Source organism: Phoca vitulina, unplaced genomic scaffold (genome assembly GCF_004348235.1).
Source record: "Phoca vitulina isolate PV1807 unplaced genomic scaffold, GSC_HSeal_1.0 scaffold12, whole genome shotgun sequence".
Lineage (NCBI taxonomy): Eukaryota > Metazoa > Chordata > Mammalia > Carnivora > Phocidae > Phoca > Phoca vitulina.
Genome location: NW_022589715.1, coordinates 24,599,907 through 24,617,330, shown reverse-complemented (window position 1 = coordinate 24,617,330; position 17,424 = coordinate 24,599,907). Strand labels below are relative to the sequence as shown.

Below are 17,424 nucleotides of genomic sequence, written 5' to 3'. Positions count from 1 at the left end.
CTGCAGCTGAGCCATTGACGTTTAACACTGTAATGGGCATGCGGAGCGCCCCGCCCTGCCACTTCCCAGGAGCTAAGCCGGTGGGAACTGGAGGGACTGGGACAGAAGTAGGAGCCAGGAAAAGGGTCCTTCCCTCCCCCCGCCCCTCGGAAGGATGGGGTCTTTCTGGCTTTGGGTAGGGTTTGCGGGGGGGGGGGGGGGGGGGAGGGGACAAGGGAGGGCAAGGTATGGGGGGCCACTCCCCCTTCCCCAGGTTCCCGCCCCCTCCCACACACAGGTTTCGACGCTTCTGGTGCCTCCCCCCACCACCACCCACCCCCAGGCCTGGCTGGGCTGAGGCGGGGTACAGACTAGGCGCAATTAGACTGTGGCACTCAGCATGGCCTCCGTCTCTGGCAGGATCTTGTTCTGGTTAGAGTCCAGGCCAAAGAACTTGACACTGAGGCCATCCACGGGGTGCAGGACAGGGACCAAGGTGATGCGGGGGAAGGTCCTGGTGGCCAGCTCAAAGCGACTCGTGCTGGCCAGCTCTACCGCCAGAACCTTCAGGAACAGCTTGGCCAGATGCTTGCCCAGGCAGGTGCGGACTCCGCCGCCGAACGGGAGGTAATGGAAGCGGCCATCCTTGTCTTCGCTCCGGGCCTGACCAAAGCGGTCCGGATCGAACACGTTCACGTCCTTGAACACGGGCGCCGTGTCGTGGGTGTCCCGGATGCTGTACATGACACTCCAGCCTTTGGGGATCTGGAAACCCTGGAGGCAAGATGGGGGGCAGGGGTAGAGTGAGGTGGTGAGGTGAGAGCCAGAGGAGGTCTGAGAGGGCGGACTTCCTGCCCGCCAGCCCCCCAGCCCAGATGTTTCTAGAGAGCACCCTCCCTCCAGCTGTGGTCCCCCAGTCCTGGCCAGCATCCCCCCGCAGCGTGTTAGTCCCGTCTCTTGTTTACAGATGTCCACAAGCAACTTCCTATATGACAGCCTGGTTGGCTTCATCTGACCCAGCATTTGGGGCAGGGTCTCTCCCATCTGACAGAGGCACCCCGACAGGAAGGCCGGTCCTTCCCATTGGCCAGTGCCCACCCGCCAGGCGGTGTTCCCACGGGTCCCCGAAGCCCCAGCCCCGCTGGGCCCAGCCTCACATCGAGCTCGAAGGTCTGCAGCACGGTACGGTAGCCACCAGAAATGGGTGTGAAAAGGCGCATGACCTCCTTGATGACACAGTCCAGGTAGTGGAGCCCGCTGAGAGTGTCAAGGCGCAGCGTGCCCTCGCAAGGGCAGCCGCCGCTGTGCAGGATGCCCTGGGCCCGCAGCTCCTCGCGCAGCTTCTCCAGCACGGCGGGGTGCTTCAGCAGCTGCATGATGAGCGACGTGCTGGCGCTGGCCGTGGTGGCATAAGCTGCGAAGATCAGCTCCAGGGTCCCGTCCTGCAGCGGCAAGAGGGGATCCAGGTTCAGCTCCCCGACCCCGTGCCCCGAGGTCATCTAGCTGCGCCCTGCCTCTGGGCCTCACGTTGCCGTGGCCTTCAGGCCACGATGGACACAGGTCACGGGGCCGGTCCCCCGGCTGGGCAGGCGACATAGCTGCCACAGCCCAGGGAGGAGGCACTAGCCTGGAAGTCCCTTGGGGTAGGGCTGCTTCTCACCCGCTGCCGGATTCCAGAGCCAGCCCGAGCAGGCCTCATCAGTGCAATGAGCTCCCAGAAGGAAAAGAACAAATCCCAAGGAGCCAGGCCCTGTGCAGGTGAGGAGGGTGGGTCTGCCCCTGGGCTTTCCAGCTGGCAGCCCCAGCCCCTTCCTCCATCCCCAGGACATCTGGTGGGAGGTCAGGAGCTTGGACGGGGTTGGGGAGGCAACCTGGGCCCACAGCCATGGGGACCTGTGCTGGGATGGCAGTGAGAAGGCTGAGGGGAGGGGGTCCCCAGAAGACTCAGACCCCGCCAAGGTTCTCAGGAGAGCAAGACATCCGGGCAGTGGGAGCCCCAGGGGAAGGTCCCAGCAGGTCATCTCGTTCTGAAGCCTGTATTTTTACAAATGAAGGCCCAGAGAAGGAAGGAACCAGTGTCCCTGACTTGCCATGGCACCACCTAATACTTCTTGTGAAAGGGGAAGGTCATTGGAGCTCCTACTGGCTCAGCAGGGGGAAAGCCAGAGTCAGACTAGGGGTAAGCACAGACGGGGGGATGGAGAAGTCTGCGGTCAGCCCCCACGGGCACCTGGCAGGCACGCGGGGCGGCAGAGTCTAGACAAGGATGAGTTAATGAATCCCTCCTCAGGTGGTATACCCACCCTACAAAGGGGTGGGCAGGAAGTCCTTCTTGGGGCCCAGTGTGGACAGTCCGGGCGCTGGCAGGCCAGCTGGGCTTAACCAGGGCCTGCAGGCGGGGAGAGAGTACAAGTGCCACCGGCTTTAATAGGCTGGTGGGGGCGGAGGAGACCAGAGTTAGGTCTAAATCTCCCTGCTCTTCCCCAAGGGCTGAGGCTGCCCTTCTGGGGACCATGAAATGCACCGAAATGGTGAATATTGGGAGTGGAAGGGGGTGAGGGGGCCCACAAAGCTACTGACACCGAGTCTGTCCCGAGGTTTCTAGAGGCCAAATTTCGGCATCTTTACCTAAATGGTAGAAGAGATGGTGGGTGGGATGGAGAGTGTGGAGCCCAGCTGCTGTGGGGACCCACTCACTCCCAGGACTGGGCAGCCCCACCCATAGGGGCTGCTTCTCGTCCTCCCCATCACAACACCCACACTAAGCAGGCCGGGACACAGCCTCTTTTCTGGTTGAGTCTCCCAGCCCCGGGCAGTGGTGGCCACCACAGCCCCTCAGAGATGGTCCCTGGGGGCGGGGAGCAGGATGGGCAGAAACAGAACCTGGGGTGCTCATGCCACCCACTGGGGAGGCCGCCCCCACCTTCAGCTCCTGCATGGTCATCTCCTTGCCGTGCTCCTTGCTGCTCTCGATGAGGATGTCCAGTGCATCCGAGTAGTCCTTGCCCTGGGTGCACTGCAGCTTCTCCCGGATAGCCTTTTCCAGGCCCTTCTGCAAGATCTGCCGTGCCTGAATGCCCTGGGGGGAGAAAGGGGCCAGCTGGTCACCAAAGAGGAAGGGTAGGCTCACCAAAAGCCCCCTCCCAAGGCCGGGAGGGGCAGGGAAGGGACTCCTCTGAGAACTTCCCATCTAAGCTGCTGAGACCGGCGGGAGAAGACTCCACCCCCGCCCTTCTGCTGACACCTCCCCTCTGTCTGTGTGACCAGTGAGTGACTGAGTGGTCAGTCAGCCTCTCCCCCAAAGTGGGCTCGTGGATGCCCATCTCCTCTTCTCCCAGGCCCTGGGTGCTCACCCGCCGGTAACCGCTGAAAGGCAAGTCGACGGGCAGGGAGAACACATTCTCCACAAACTGCTGGTAGACTTCAAAGAGGTGGCCAAGGTCCTCTTCAGGGATGCTGAAGCCCAGCAGCACACGGATGGCCATGCGGAAGGTGAGCTTCTGCGTCTCCTGGTACACGTTGATGGCCTCGGGGTGGCTGCTCCAGGCACGAAGCGTGTCCTGGATCACCAGCTGGATCTTGGGCAGGTAGCTCTGCAGGGCCTCGTGACTGAAGATCTTGGAGAAGACCTGGAGGGCAGGGGGCAGTTGGCCGGAGGGTCTTGCGCCTGCCCACACACTCCCACAGGGCCCCACCGCAGCATGCACCCAGGACTGCGGTCACAGAGACGCCAGGTGCTCACTCCAACCGAGCCCCACTTTCCACCTCCAGACACAAACCCTCGCTGGCGCCCCTACTCCACACCCTCTCCTACTGCCTGTGCCTTGGGGCAGAGGCAGGGGAAGGACAGGAGTAAAGCACAGTTCACGGGCACTTTTGTTCCAAGTCGGGACCTTCCATGTCACTCATGGGAGATCTGAGCTGTCCTCTCCTTTCCTGACCCTCAGGAAAGCATGAGCTCCACACAGTGGCAAAGCCCCGGGTACTAGGCAGTCCAGCTGCTAGTAGGTCTACACAGGAGCTGGCCCCTCCACTGCAGGGACCCATTCCCAAATTCCCAGGCAGAAGTGCCCGGGAAGAGTGGAACACAGATGCATGGACTGGACAAGGAAGAGGCGGAAAGCAGTAGGTGGCTTGTCTCCACTGATGGAAGAACAAGAGAGTCTGAGGCTACACAGCAAGCAGGACTTCCTGAGACCCCACCCCCCCCACCACCAAATTTCTCTCAGTCCCTGGGAAACACCTAATGGGTGGAGATCCTAAGGAATCTGTTAATAGCTATGCCATCAAAATGTCTTCAATGTGGCTGAGTCTGGAGGCGGGGGAATGGGGGCAAGGTTTTCCACCCCCAAAAGATCACAATGCCCCGAAAGATCACAATGCCCAACGGAAGCCCTTTTAATTCCTTGCATCTCCCTGGTCCATTTTAAGTAGCCAGTGAGTCCCTATTTCCACCTTCTCTTGCTTTCCATCCTCCTGCTTCCTCAGTAACCCCCTCCTGCCCCCTCCCTACCCAAATGGCCCAGCACACAGTTTCACGCTGCTGCCCATGGCCCACAGGAGAGGGGAGGATGTGAGTTTATTTACTGATACCTTTGCAACTCACTTAACCAACATCCTCTATCCCCCCCAGGGTCCGGAGCAGAAGAGGGGCACCCCCACCAATACCGAGGGAAAGGTCACTGGGGAAGGCAGAGAGGGGAGAGACAGCAGAGAGGAAGGAGACGCATACTCCTCTGGCTCCCCTACCCTGGCCCCCCGCAAACCACACACACGCGCTCACCCTCCCCTCCTGTCCCCCAAACACAACCACCGCACAAACTGTAAATGTGAGAATTTCCCCTGCAGTCAGCTCGAGGAGGAAAAGGTAACATTTTCCTGGCCTCAGCCCTGCATGGCTAATGGGAGGGCTGGTTTGCAGAAATAACAGTGCTGGCCCTTCAGTGGCCCAGCCAGGCATTCACAATAGCACTTTCATTCCCAAATTCCCGGTGGGCAGACGGAGGGAGGGAAGGAGGCCAGTGAGGGGCAGAGAAGCCAGCACTGTTTGGGGCTGCTCCTGCTATTAAGGGACAGCTGAAACGTAGAAGGATGGGAAGTGGCCAAGGGCAGCCCAGGTCTGAATGGGTCACTCACACCTTACTCAGCTGTGGGGGTCCCAGGAACTTCCAAGGGAGACTTCAGCTGCCCCTCCCTTCAGAGGGTTATGGATACAGGCAGTGCTCTCTGCCTCAGCGCCGCCCCCCTCCCTCCCCGCCCACCCTGGTGTCCTTAGGATTCCAAGTTCAGCTCCTGATCAGAGTCTAATGGGGTGGGAATGGGGCCCTGTCCCCAGAGCCCAATGCTGGCCAACCAAGGGCCCTTACAAAACAGTAAGGTGTTCATCGGGGAGGCAGAAAGATACTCTGTGGCTCCCAGGCCTCGATGGGGAGACTGGAGGTAGGGCCAGGCAGAGATAGGGAGGCCACACCTGGCCTAGAGCCAATCAGCCCAGGGCCGACTGAGGAGTACTGTCAGGGAGAGCATGGGGCACGGCGTGGCCAGGGTCCCCCCCACCTCCCGCAAACAGGAGACCCAAGCCCAGAGGTGGGCATGTGGAGGGGGCAACGGGGTGGAGGCCACTCAGACCTAGACTGGTCAAAGTCACAGCCAGCTAGGCTCTAAAGGGCAGCGTCGTGGTGGGAAAAGGCAGGTTGGGCGCCCAGAGACCTGAGTTTTAACCCCGGATCATGCACCAACTTACTGCGCCACCATGGCCAAGTCACGCCCTCCAGCCTCAGCTTCCTCACCTATGAAATGGTGATGTTGAACGAAGTGACCTCTGTGGCTCCTTTCAAGGTACAGAGCACACAACCGCCAATATCTAGGTATCCCAAAGTAGATGCCGTCCCCTCAAAAGAGCCCAGAATCTGGCAGTGCGCGAGTCCCTTGGGGCCTACCAGGCCCCCACGCATACACTCCATGCAGGCTACAGTGGTTCAGGAGGGGGCATCCCAGGGTTACCAACAGAGGGTCTCTGAGGACCCCCACTGCACTCTGTGGAGGGGCCAGACTTGACCCACCCACAGGCCCTGCCCTGCCCTGCCCCAAAGGTTACATTCCCTGCGCCCTCTAGTGATGGCCAGCTGAATTGCTCCTTCTCAAGCCTTGGGGTCCAAGGAGGGCAGGAAGACCAAGGGGAACCTGGGACTGAGCAGATGGGTTCCAATGGTGGGGGGATCCACGCGTCACCTCTAAGCAGTCAGGGGTCCTGAGAAGGAGCTGGAATGACCCCAGGAAGCTCTCTGCCACCTTGCACCTGCGGCCTCTGGGCTGGGGCTTCTGAAAAGGCTCTTATCTTGACCCAGCCCCTGACTCACCAGTGGCAGCCAGCAGGTCACTGTCCTCTCTGGGGCTCAGCTTCCCCACTGGTTTCATGAGGGGACTGGATGTTCTTGGGTCCCTTTCACCTAGCTGTCCTACCCATGAATCCTCTCAGAGCCCCCCTGAAGCGGAGAAAATGACCATATGAGAAGCATATGGTCAGGTGGCAAGCACGCGGAGTCAAGGGACTTTGCTCAGAGTTCACCCAGGCCGTGCCCCTGCTTCCAGCCCAGCTGTTCCCCAGTCATCAGGGCCTCCCAGGCACCAGGAAAACTCCAGGTCCTCATCCCTGGGTTGGTGCCCAGGATTAACAACGAGGGCACTTCCCACCGCCAAGGCAGCCCAGAAACCACCACCCACCACAAAGGCCAGGAGGAGGCGGAGGTGCTGGCCAGGGCAGAGGGAGGCCTGGGCCACGTCGGGCAAGCGGGCGGGGTCAGGACTCGGGCACATGGGCAAGTGCCCAGCAGAGCTGCTCAGTGTGAAGAGAGGAAGGGTTCCCAGCCCCCAGAGCCGTCTGCCCTGACCACAGTTGTAATAGGAGCCAGGGCTGCTTTGTTTCCCTCTGGGGCTTCCCTAGGAATTCCCAAAAGTGAGCCAAGAACGTTGGACAAAGGTCATCGGGAACCAGCTCTGGCCCAGGCAAAGCCCTGCAGAGGGGGCAGCAGGTATGGACTTCCCACCAGGGCTGGTGCCCGGAGAGAGAAGGCAGAGCGTCACGGGCAGACCGGGAACTCCCAGGCACAGAGGCAGGGCGGGCTGGCCTCCCGCCTTGAAGGCTGCGCTTGGAAACCCTCCATCACCCCCATGGGGTTCTCCAGCAAAGCGCCTGGCACAAGGGCCCACATCCTGGTTCTCTCTCAACCCTGAATGGGAGGCGGTGGGGCACCAGGGGGCTCAAATTCTCCATAACTGTTTCTACAAAGGCTTCCCCCTCCTGCCTCTCACACCTCGCCCTTGGGAGGAGAGCGGCTCGCTGGAGCCCCAGAGCCCTGTGTGCTGACCCGCTCGGCCAGATACCCTCCCCCTCCGCAGCTGGTGCCTATGGATGAGCAGATGGACAGACAGCCTCTGGACAGGCAGCCTCGGGAGTGGGAAGAGCAGGAGGGAACCTACTGCTTGGGCCGGTGACTCAGACCGGGAGGAATGGAAGCGGCTGCCCTGGAGGGCGGGGGCCGGGGCAGGCTACCCGCCGAGCCAAGCCGCCGGAGCCCCGGCTGCCGAGTGGAAAGGGCAACAGAGCGCACGCAGCCCCGGGGCTGCGGGTGACGCCAAGGTGTGTACTTTATACTCAAGGAAGGCGGAGGGCGAGAGCGGACGTCATCTTCCCAGATGCCTGCCATTTCCACCAGGCCTTGGCTTCACCCGGGCTGCCTCCCAAGCCAATCCCCACTCAGCCACTCTGGCTGGGAAGGGCCGGCCCAGACCCCCCGGCCTGTGCCCGCTTCTGGCTTCCCGGCACCTACAGCAACAGAGCGCCTGTCCCCCACTTTACTCTAGCTCTGTCTCCCCTAACTCTTCCACCCAGGACAAAAGCACGTGGTCGGGGAGGGAAGGCCGTGCTGGCAGATACCTGCTGAGCCCCAGAATCTGAAAGGCTAGGTCTGCCCAGACACTCATCCCTCTTCCAGCCAGAGTAAAACCCCCTCAGAAAACGGAGGCCCAAGGGGGGAAGGGCCCTCCCGATGTCGCAGTCCAGGCCATAACTGGCCATAACCACCAATGGCCCCGAACCCCAACTCCCACCACTCCAAGCCCCACTGATCCACCCTCTACCCGTCCTGGGGGCTCTGAGTTTATCCAAGAACCCTAAGGGGACCCTTCTTTATGGCCAAGTTTCTTCCCAGGAGAAGGCCAGCTGTTCTGGCTGCTCTGTCCCTGCTGCAGCATGTCCCACCCCTGGAGGCACACCCCCAACCCCGGCCCTTCCGCCTGGGCAGCCTGAATGGATACAATGGTCAGCACAGGGGGCTCAGGGCCAGAGCAGACCCCAGCCAAGCCTGCCCACTCTCTGTCAAGGCCAGAATTGTCTCCCAAGGCTGGAAGAGTGCGCAGACGCATCAGCATCACAGCCTCAGACCCCTCCCTGCCCTGGGAGGACAGAGAAAGGAGGGAAAAGGGAGGAGACGGACCCTAGGCCCAGCCAGACCCCCCGCCCACTGCCTGGCACAGGGCGAGTGGAGGGAGGCTCCCACTCTCAGGCGCTCTGGCGGCTGGCTGGCTGTGGGCTCCCTCCCACACTGACCTTCAGAGAGATCCGCTCCTGCCTCCCGCCCCCTCAGCGGCCCCTGCACGCACTGGCTGGTGCTACAGTAACTTTTGAGTGAAGGACTTCTTGGGCTGGCAGAACAAAGGCTGTGTGCCTATGCCAGGGAGCTGGGACAGAGCTCTCAGGAGCAGGGCTGCCTGGCTGGGCCACCCCCCTTCCTAACGCAGGTGAGAGCTGCTGCCCTGAGCTGAGCCCGGGGAGACTTTGCAGCCCGAGGCCGTGCACTGGTCGCAAGGCCATCAAGAGCCGGTCTGGGTTGGCCTCCCTGAAGACCCCCAAACCCTCCTGGCTCTGCCCTCCTGCTGAAGCACTTCCTAGACTCTGTACCCCAACACAAACTGCAGGATGGACAGGGTTTCTGAGAGAAGTGCAGTGATCCTGAGCCTGCCCTCCACTCCTACCCAGGACACGGGCCAGGTCCGTGAGGGGTGGTATGTAGGTAGACAGGGCTTCTTCATCCTACCTCCAAAGCCTGGGGAGCTGTTCCCCCACCTTCGCCTTAGCTACAGAAGTCCCTGTAGCCAGGAGTCTGGGTTGGAAGGGCAAGAGAGCCATGCCTGGAGGCTCTAGGACACCAGGAATCCAGGACTAAGTGCATCCTCTGGGATGCTCTCCAAGTTTTGGGAGGGCTACTGTCTGAGGCCCCCTGAAGCTGCTGGCCCTCCCTATCTCCAAAGGAAAAGAGGAAATGCCTGATTCTGGGGTGTGGGACTGTGCGCTGGAGCTTCCAGAACTACCCCCCCACTCCTCCTCTGTCTCTCTGACAACCTCCCCCCACTCTTCCCTACCACACTCCTTCTAGGGCAATACCCCAGCCTCCGTACACACAAAGAAGGATGACATCCCTCCCCCATTAATCAGAGACACCCCAGGCCCCTGGGGGAGGGAAGGTTACAAAAGAGAAGGGACAGAGTCTGAGGTAGTGGCTACAGGGACATGGGCCTGGCTTCCCGAGAGGATTCTGTTAGACTGGGCAAGACTTTCTGGATTTTCTCCCTGGCAACTCCAGCCATCTTGGCCCTAGACCACCAGGACAGGAGGGGCAAACACCTGGAGTTCAGCGATGGCTGTAAGGAGCCCCTTCCCAGCACATCTGGTCAGACCTCCCAGAGAAGGGGCGGGCCACCAGCCCCAGTGGAAACAGTGACGCTCCTAGTTCTCCCGCCAGCCAGGCCTCAGCACACCTGGGCCTTACTTCCTGTGAGTACATCCTAACCAGGCCCAGGCCTGGCCCAGCAGCCTGCTCACCAGCCAGGTCCCTGACTGCAGCGTGGACTGGATAAAGCAGTGTGCGTGGCACACCCCCGACCCTGGCCAGGCTGGGTCCACTGGGCACTGGGGGCCAGGAGACTGGCCATTTTCTCCAGGACCAAAACAAGCCCCTGATTATTCTCTTCTCATCCCTCCAGCTGGACTCTACTTCTTGAGGCAAGGTCGACCAATGTCCCACCTCTGGCTCTGCCTCACCCAAAGCCTTCAATTTGGTTCAGTAAACCCAAACTGATGGAACATGAATTAGCAAGATTTGGGGGGAAGGGTCCTTTTGTGCACCCCTTTCCCACAGGCCCCACACACATGCCACATAGCAAGCACACACGAGTCCGCACAAAGAGAGGGCCCCTGCACTGGGTGCCCAAGCCTCTCTCAGGATGAACTGCTTTCTGGCCACCTCTTATGCCCTAGGAGCCGGAGGACAGGGTGCCCCAAAGAGGGAGACCATCGATGACTCTTCCGCGGCTCTGTTTCGGCCCCCACCCCTGCCCGTCCCCATCTCTCCCTGCTGCATTCCTCCCGCAGTGTCCTCTGTGTCGTCTCCTTCCCTCCTCCCAAATGGACAATGTGGGCCAAAACCTTGGGACTTTCCAGGTGGGCCCTCCCCACCTGGAGGCCCACAGTCAAGTCAGGCACAGGGCGGGTGGAACCACGAGGCCACAGCAGGTCCTGATCCAGCCTTCCTGTTCCTCGCAGCACCTCCTCCCCACCCCCACCGCCAGCTCTGGCAAGCCTAGGTGGGCAGGACTAAGTAAGGCTCTGCTTGGTGGCCCAGAAACAACTCTTCCCATGGATGCCTGTGTTGCATGCCCTGTCCTGCCCTTTCTTTGCTTCCTGACCTGGTTCAAGTCTCTCAAACTCTCCAAGCCTCAGTGTCCCCTTCTGTGAGAAGGGGAAAATGACTGTTTTCTTGTCAAAGCCTCTATAAAGATAAAATGAGGAAGCAGACATAGTCCCTGGAGCTGGGTTTCTGAGTCTCAGGCTGTCTCCTCACTCTTCAGAACAGGCTTTGGGTGGAGTCCTAAAGACTAAGAAAAAACAGCGTCCAGCACATGTTATAAGCCGCCGTTGCTGAGCCCATAGCCCCCTCCCAGCCACTTCCCCTCTGCCCCCTGGGCCTGTCAGCTGCTTCCCGCTCTAGTGAGGCACATGGGGGAGACTAACCTAGAAGCCCCTTTCCAGTCCCTGAAATCCGTGCTTTACGGGGAGGGGGTTGTCTCCTCCAACAGATTTTGCCTCCTTTTGTCTGCTATGGAAAACTACTCTTCGCAGGCAGTTCAAAAGACATCAAATACTACAAGATTAATTCCTACGTTCACAAAGACCTCTTCACTTAGACTTCTGGTGGAGGGGGCGGCTCACCCCCCCCCCCCCGCCCCGCTCGCAGACTCTGCCACTGCTCCTGGAAGATCAGAGGCTGCCTCTCTCTTTCCTTAAGGTTTTAAACCTGGATGAGTCCTATGACCCAATGGAAAACAGGGAGGGAGGGGAGGTCGTGCAGCGTCCCGTCCCTGGCCGCTTTAAGCCGGCGGGCCGCCGCCCCGCCCGCCCGCGGCTCAGCTTTCGGGTTACTGCAGTTCAAACAGCACGTGCCGCCCGCGCTCGGTGCCGCCGCGGCGGCGGCGCGGCCCTGTGAGGGGGCGGGGAGGCTCGGCTCGCTCCGTGCGCGCTGGCTCGCCTCCTCCTCCGCGCCTCTTCCAGGCGCTCGGGAAATCCACAGGATAAACACCCACTTTCTCTTCCTCTTTATGGGAGGGGGGAGGTGCGCTTTGATCCCTCGCAGCGCCGCCGCTGCTCTCCCACCCTTCGCCTTCCTCCACCATCCAGACCTGTGCGGCCGTGGCCCAAATTTCATCCCCCCCCACCCCCCACCCCACCCCACCCCACCCCACCCCACCCCACCCCCGCCCAGACGAGGCCTTGCTACTGTCGCGCACAAGGTGCTCCGCTCCCTGCGCCTGCCCGCGTCGCCCTTAAGCAACCAGTGGCAAAAAGGCTAGGTTTGGTTTTCCAAAGATCCGTCTCCAGTCCTCGGGATTCCAGAGGGAAACCGGGCGAAAAGGGGAGCATGGACCACCATCTGCCCTTTTATTTCTCGGTTTTGTGGAGCACGCGAGGACGGGCGTTGGACGCCGTACTCCCTGCGTGTTCGAGCTCTGTCCAAACCACCTCCCCGCAACAGCCACCGATGGGCCCCGGTAGTGGGAACGGCACAGCCGACCGACAAACGGGCAGACTCGGCGGAGGCCTGCAGGCTCTAGATCCCGGACCGCAGCAGTCTAGGCACGGAACTGTGGGATCCTCTAGCATGGTGTGCAAATGGGGGCGCAGATTCGGGTGGGGGAGTCCCCGGGGCTCCGCAAACTCCTCACACCCGAGACGGGTGCACGGAAGAAGAGGGTCAGAGCAGGGTTACGGGGCGCTTCGCCCAGAGAGAGCTCTTACCTTGCGCTTGTTGCGGTGGATGTCGCCGATGCAGTTGGCCACCGCGTTCGGGCCCAGCAGCATGCGCGTGCTGCGTGGCCACTCAGTGCTCACGAGGTGGTGCTCGCCCATGAGGATCTTGCGCACGTTTTCTGCGCCTGTCACGCGGATCAGCGGCCGCCCCAGCAAGTGCGTTTTGAACACGTTGCCATACTTCTCCCTCCGCGACGACTGGAAGCCGGAGCCCTGCGGGAACCAGGGAAGAGACCTCTCTCAGGGCGTACATCTCCAGATGGGATGTCCCGGAGGCCCAGCCCGGAGGGCCCGTGGGGGAGGAACGGAGGATCCCGCCCGGGCCGCCAGTCCCCTGTCCCCCCAACCCCCCCCCAACACACACACACAAACACGCACGAAGGTTTTATTTTTCATAGCATGCACAAGAACTGGGAAGTAGGGCCTAGAGGATAATAAATAATGCAAGAAGGCGGGAGGCCCGGGGCACCCGTCGGGAGGGTGTTTTTTGGTAATGACTTGCGGGAGGAAAAGGTATCCCGGATGGCGGGACCTGGACCCGAAGCTAGAGCCTCCGCTCCCCTCCCCCTCGCTCCCCCGCCTCACGCTCCGGAGCCTCTCGGAATAAATATTTCCAGGCTCCCGGCCACGGGCTGGCGAGACCCCGCGGGGTGGCCGCAGGCCAAAGATTATTTATAGCGGTGAGCGGTCGGTGCCCGGAGGCAGTCACTACAGAAGGGGGTTGGGGTTTCCTCCGTTCTCAGGGGTGGGCCGCGAAGGGACCCGGCGGCCCTCTGAGGGATCTGTAAGGTAGGGTCACGGGGCCGAGAGCCGCAATTTTCCTAATGCAATCTGCCCTGGGAATAACTGAGAAGGATTTTCGTCGCCGCCCTGGAGTTTGGAACGGGAGCTCGGAGGAAGGCGCTTCCCGCGGGGCGGGGCAGGGCGGGGCGGCCGTCACAGGTAACCGGATCCCCGGCGGCGGCAGCGGCGGCAGCGGCGGCAGCGACGGCGCGCGCCCAGGATGGCTAGGCCCCGGCCCCGGCCCCGGCCCCGGCCCAGACCCCGGCCCCGGCCCCGCGCGCAGAGGAGCTGGCTGAGCGGGCCCCCGCGCGGGTACCGGAAACCGAGGGGACCTCCGAGGGGCGGGGGCAGGGGCGTCCGGCTCACCTTTGACGTAGGCGCTCGCCACCCCACCCCGCGTTAACCCTTCTCCCGCCAGGGCAGCACCGGGTGCGAAGGGGAGGGGCGCCACCTGTCCGGCACTCTCGCTTGGCGGCCGACGACGTGCGGATGCGGACTCCAGACCTGCGGAGTCATGCACCCCCGAAGGGACACCTCGGCATCCCCTTTTCCCCGGTTGGTCCCTCTCCTCACTTTCCTTTCTTCTACGGAAAAGTATCCTCCAGCTAAATGTGTACACACCCCAGCACTGCCGAAAAGTGACTCTGCAGAACCCGGAGCCCTAATCACTTTTCCACATGCGCCTCCGGCCCCGGCGCGCGACAGGGAGCGAACCCAGATCGCCCGCGCCTCCAAGACGGGGGGCTGGGCCGCGGGGACGCCACCCCACTCGCAGGTTGGCGGGTCGGAGAGAGCCCCCCTCCCCACCCTGCCGCAGCTCTAGACAGCGTCTACCCCTTTAAGAGAAATCTAGGCGAGGGTGGAGGTGCGACCAAGGGGGGGGTTGAGGAGCGGGATTCCCTCCCTCCGTCTGCTATACCCTTCTCCCTCGCTCCGTCTGACTCTCCGTCTCTCCTCTTCTTCTTTTCCTCTGTTTTTCTTTTCTTTCGACACAAAAGTTGGGTTGTGAATTTTCCGAGGTCGCCGCCGCCTCTCTCCCGCCGTCCCCCTCCCCCCTCTGATCTGCCTAACTATAATTAAAGTGCGTTTTTTGTGGCATTAATAAAGAGTTATTTGTCCGCCGTTTCCACGGTCTTCACAAAGAGGACTTTCATAGGGGCGGCCGCTCGGGCCGCGAGTCCAATTTATACAAAAATGTTGTATTTTTAGCCCTAGGCTCTGTTTAGATGGCGCACGGTGGAAACGGAGAGCCCTTGGAGGTCCCCCCGTAAAATCTGATAAATGACTCCAAAAAAATAAAGCTGGGATTCAGAGGGCTCCCATTAACCCCTTCAGCGCTCTTCTACAGGCATCCCCCATTTCCCTCCCACGGCAGAGTCTAGGGCCCCGCGGGCTGATGGAAGGGGAGGCGTAGGCCTGGTTCCCTTTCCCCAACTTCAGTGCGGGTTGCACGCGGAGCCCCAGGGGCCCTTGTGGGATTCGGAGAAAAGGTCAGGGGGACATTCGGGGTAGCAGAGAAAGGTCAGGAAAGGGGGGGGGAGAGAGGCGACAGACCACGGATTCCGCAGATTGGCTCTAAGGAGACGGGAGCTGATGCCCATGTGAGTTACTTTATTTCCTAAATTCTCGGCCAAAAGCCTAGACCACCGCCGCAGTTAACTCTTTAAATGTGGTGGCATGGAAGAGGCTCTGGGGATTTCTTTATGGAGGGTAGCCCCATTGATTAAAGCGAACCCCACCCCACTGTATGAGCATCCCCAAAAGAGATGGGCCGATTCTGGGACTTGGGAAGACCACATCGCAGAGGAACCGCACGCCCCCCTCCCCGCCCCCGCTCCGCTGTCACTTGGCGCGGGGCGGGGCCGGGCATGGTGTATGTGTGTGCGCTCGCGGACTGCACGCGTCTATTAATTTCAAGCCATGGTTTTCGCACTTCTAAACCCACAGGTCTCTGCCGTCGCCTACCGCCTCACCTCACCCTTGCCGGGGTTGTCTTCAGGACATTCATCCTTCTCTTAACTCCCATCAGCATCCTCCGGACAAACACGGGTGTTCACCCGAACACAACACACCTCCCGCAGTTAACCAGAGGCTCCCCCCACCCCAAAAAGAAAAAAACCTGGTGTATATCAAGTTGCAAAAGCGTTTGTCTAGCACTTGACGAGGTTAATTCCAGGTTAATCTCCCCATTACTTACCTGGGTCTGGTCCCCGACGCACCCACCCCCATTATCACCAGCAGTGTGAGGTTGTGTGGCGTCTAGCAACACACACACACACACACACACACACACTTTGGATCTCATACACCAATCCCAAGTTTCTCTCCCCTGCTCAAGTGTCCCCACCCAATAAGTAAATAGACCCTTTTCCTTAAAAGCCAAGAACCCTCAGGTCTCGGGCTTCTCACCTTCCTTGGGTTACCTCCTTCCTTCCCCACCACTAAATACACACACTTTGTTGGACTGTGGACCAGGGCAGTTGTACCTAGCGCAGCCGACGACGCGGCGGGAACACAGCGGGGTCTAAAAGGGCAATTCTGGCTGTCATTGGCTCCTTCCTCTCCCCGGCTCAGTTTTCGGGTCCCAGTGACACCTCCAAAGCCCCGGAAGCCGACGGCGACAGGGGTCTGGAGCGCGAAGGGGAGGCGAAAGCTGCTCACGACCCGACACCCCCTCCGGCTCGCCTCGCGCGGGGAGCCCCCCCGGACGGTCCACGCACCCCTGCTGGGTCGCCCGCGACCGGGGAAAGTCAATCTTGGGAGCCCTCCTCGAGTCCGGGGACTTCTCCTATCAGCCCCCAGAATTTGCGCACCCGGCGCCGGTGGGCTCCGAACCACGCCGCAGGCGGGCAGGGCAAGCCCGGGCTGCACCGGCAAAGAGGAGGGAAGGGGCGGGGCGGGGACCCGTGCCTTCAGGCTCCCGGCGCCCCCTGGCCGGCCCGCCGCTCCAACTGCCCGGCGCTCGCCGCTAGCGGACCCCGGAGAGCCGCGGAGCGAGCGCACCCTTACCTGTAGCAGCCAGTGGCCGGTCTCTCCGATGAGCGGGAAGCCCATGGAGCCCTTGGGGATGGGCAGCTTGCAGCTCTTGTCGCGGGTGGCAGCCCAGCGCAGCTGCCACAGCTGCTGCGACACGGCCAGCAGCAGCGTCACCGACACCAGGCACGCGGCGAGGGTGGCCAGCGCCGACACCATCTCCAAGCCCTCAAAGAGCATGTTGGCGGCCGCTCGGGGGATTGGCTGTGCCGGCCGCGGCGGGGGAGGGGAGGGCCGGATGAGAAGGGACGCGAGCGGCGGGGGAGGGGAGGCTGCGGCCGGGGGTCCTGGCACCTCCAGCCGAAACGGAGAAGGAGGAAGGGGCCGAGGGAAGGGGAGTGAGGCTGCGAGGGGAGCGGAGAGAGGGAGGGAAAAAATTGCCTAAAAGAAGAGAGAGAAGAGACACGAGGCGACTCGGGGTGTAACTTTGTTTGCTTGTTTGTTTGTTTGTTCCCTTATAGCGGGCTTAGGGGATGCTCGAGGGGTGGTGAGATGAAGCGGTGAATCAAGCTGGTGGATTAGCTCTCCCCGCAACCATCACACTCGGAAAACTTTGGAAAACTTTGTCCAGCGGGAGCCTCTCTCGTAAGAGCTAGCGGAGAGAAAGTGCGATCGATTTGTCAAAAGTTTTCCCCTCAAACTCCTAGGTGGAAAAAAAAAAGGAAAAAAATTCTGAATCCAAAAATTCCAACGAACCCAGAAACTTTAGGGGTGAGGGGGAAGGCTCCCCGGCTGAGGCGAGTGGAGAGGCCCGAGCCTAGCGTCCCCGGGCTGCCCCGGGCGGCGCTCCCGAGCCGCAGAGCCGCCGCTGCACCCCCCGAGGCGGGCGCGGCGGGCGAGGCGGCGCGGCGAGCGCGGCGGCCGGAGCGCGGGTGCGAAGCCGGCGGACCGCAGCCGGGACGGGACGCGGCGGGCGACAGAGCCCCGGGCGGGCGCTGGGGCGGCGGCGGCGGCGGCGGGGGGCGGGGGGGGGGGGGGGGGGGGGGGTGGGGGGAGGAGGTGAAAACCCGAGCTGGGCTATTGTATCAATTAAGAAAAAGCAATCCGTCCCGGGACGCGGTCTCTCGGCTCTGGAGTTGCTGCTGGGGGAAGAAAGGGGGAAAAAAGAAAGGAAGGCAAAAGGAATGAAAGAGGGGGAAAAGCAGGAGGCAGGATTTCAGGGCTGGTGGTTTTAAAAGCTTCTCTCAATGTGAATTTGAGTCCAAAGCGAGGCGATGCGTGTGTTTATATAGAGGCGGGAGGCTGCGCCGTGGGCGCCCCGCCAGCCC

The 17,424-nt window shown here is 61.5% G+C and overlaps 1 protein-coding gene across 1 annotated transcript; it reads right to left on the bottom strand.

Moving 5' to 3' along the window:
* Positions 1–287: 287 nt before the first annotated feature.
* On the bottom strand, positions 288–16,340 carry LOC116636376 (cytochrome P450 26B1). The gene is made up of 6 exons (XM_032411159.1): positions 16,133–16,340; positions 12,329–12,553; positions 3,333–3,608; positions 2,903–3,058; positions 1,137–1,421; positions 288–753 (listed from the first exon to the last, which is right to left on the bottom strand). The coding sequence occupies exons 1-6, from the start codon at positions 16,334–16,336 to the stop codon at positions 361–363; spliced, it is 1,539 nt and encodes a 512-aa protein (XP_032267050.1). The 5' UTR covers positions 16,337–16,340; the 3' UTR covers positions 288–360.
* Positions 16,341–17,424: the final 1,084 nt, after the last annotated feature.

Coding starts and splice junctions, on each gene's coding strand:
- LOC116636376 (XM_032411159.1), bottom strand. CDS start 16,336: ATGCTCTTTGAGGGCTTGGAGATGGTGTCGGCGCTGGCCACCCTCGCC. Junction 3,059..3,332: donor CTTTCAGCGGTTACCGGCGG/GTGAGCACCCAG, acceptor TTCTCCCCCCAG/GGCATTCAGGCACGGCAGAT. Junction 1,422..2,902: donor TGACCATGCAGGAGCTGAAG/GTGGGGGCGGCC, acceptor TTGCCGCTGCAG/GACGGGACCCTGGAGCTGAT.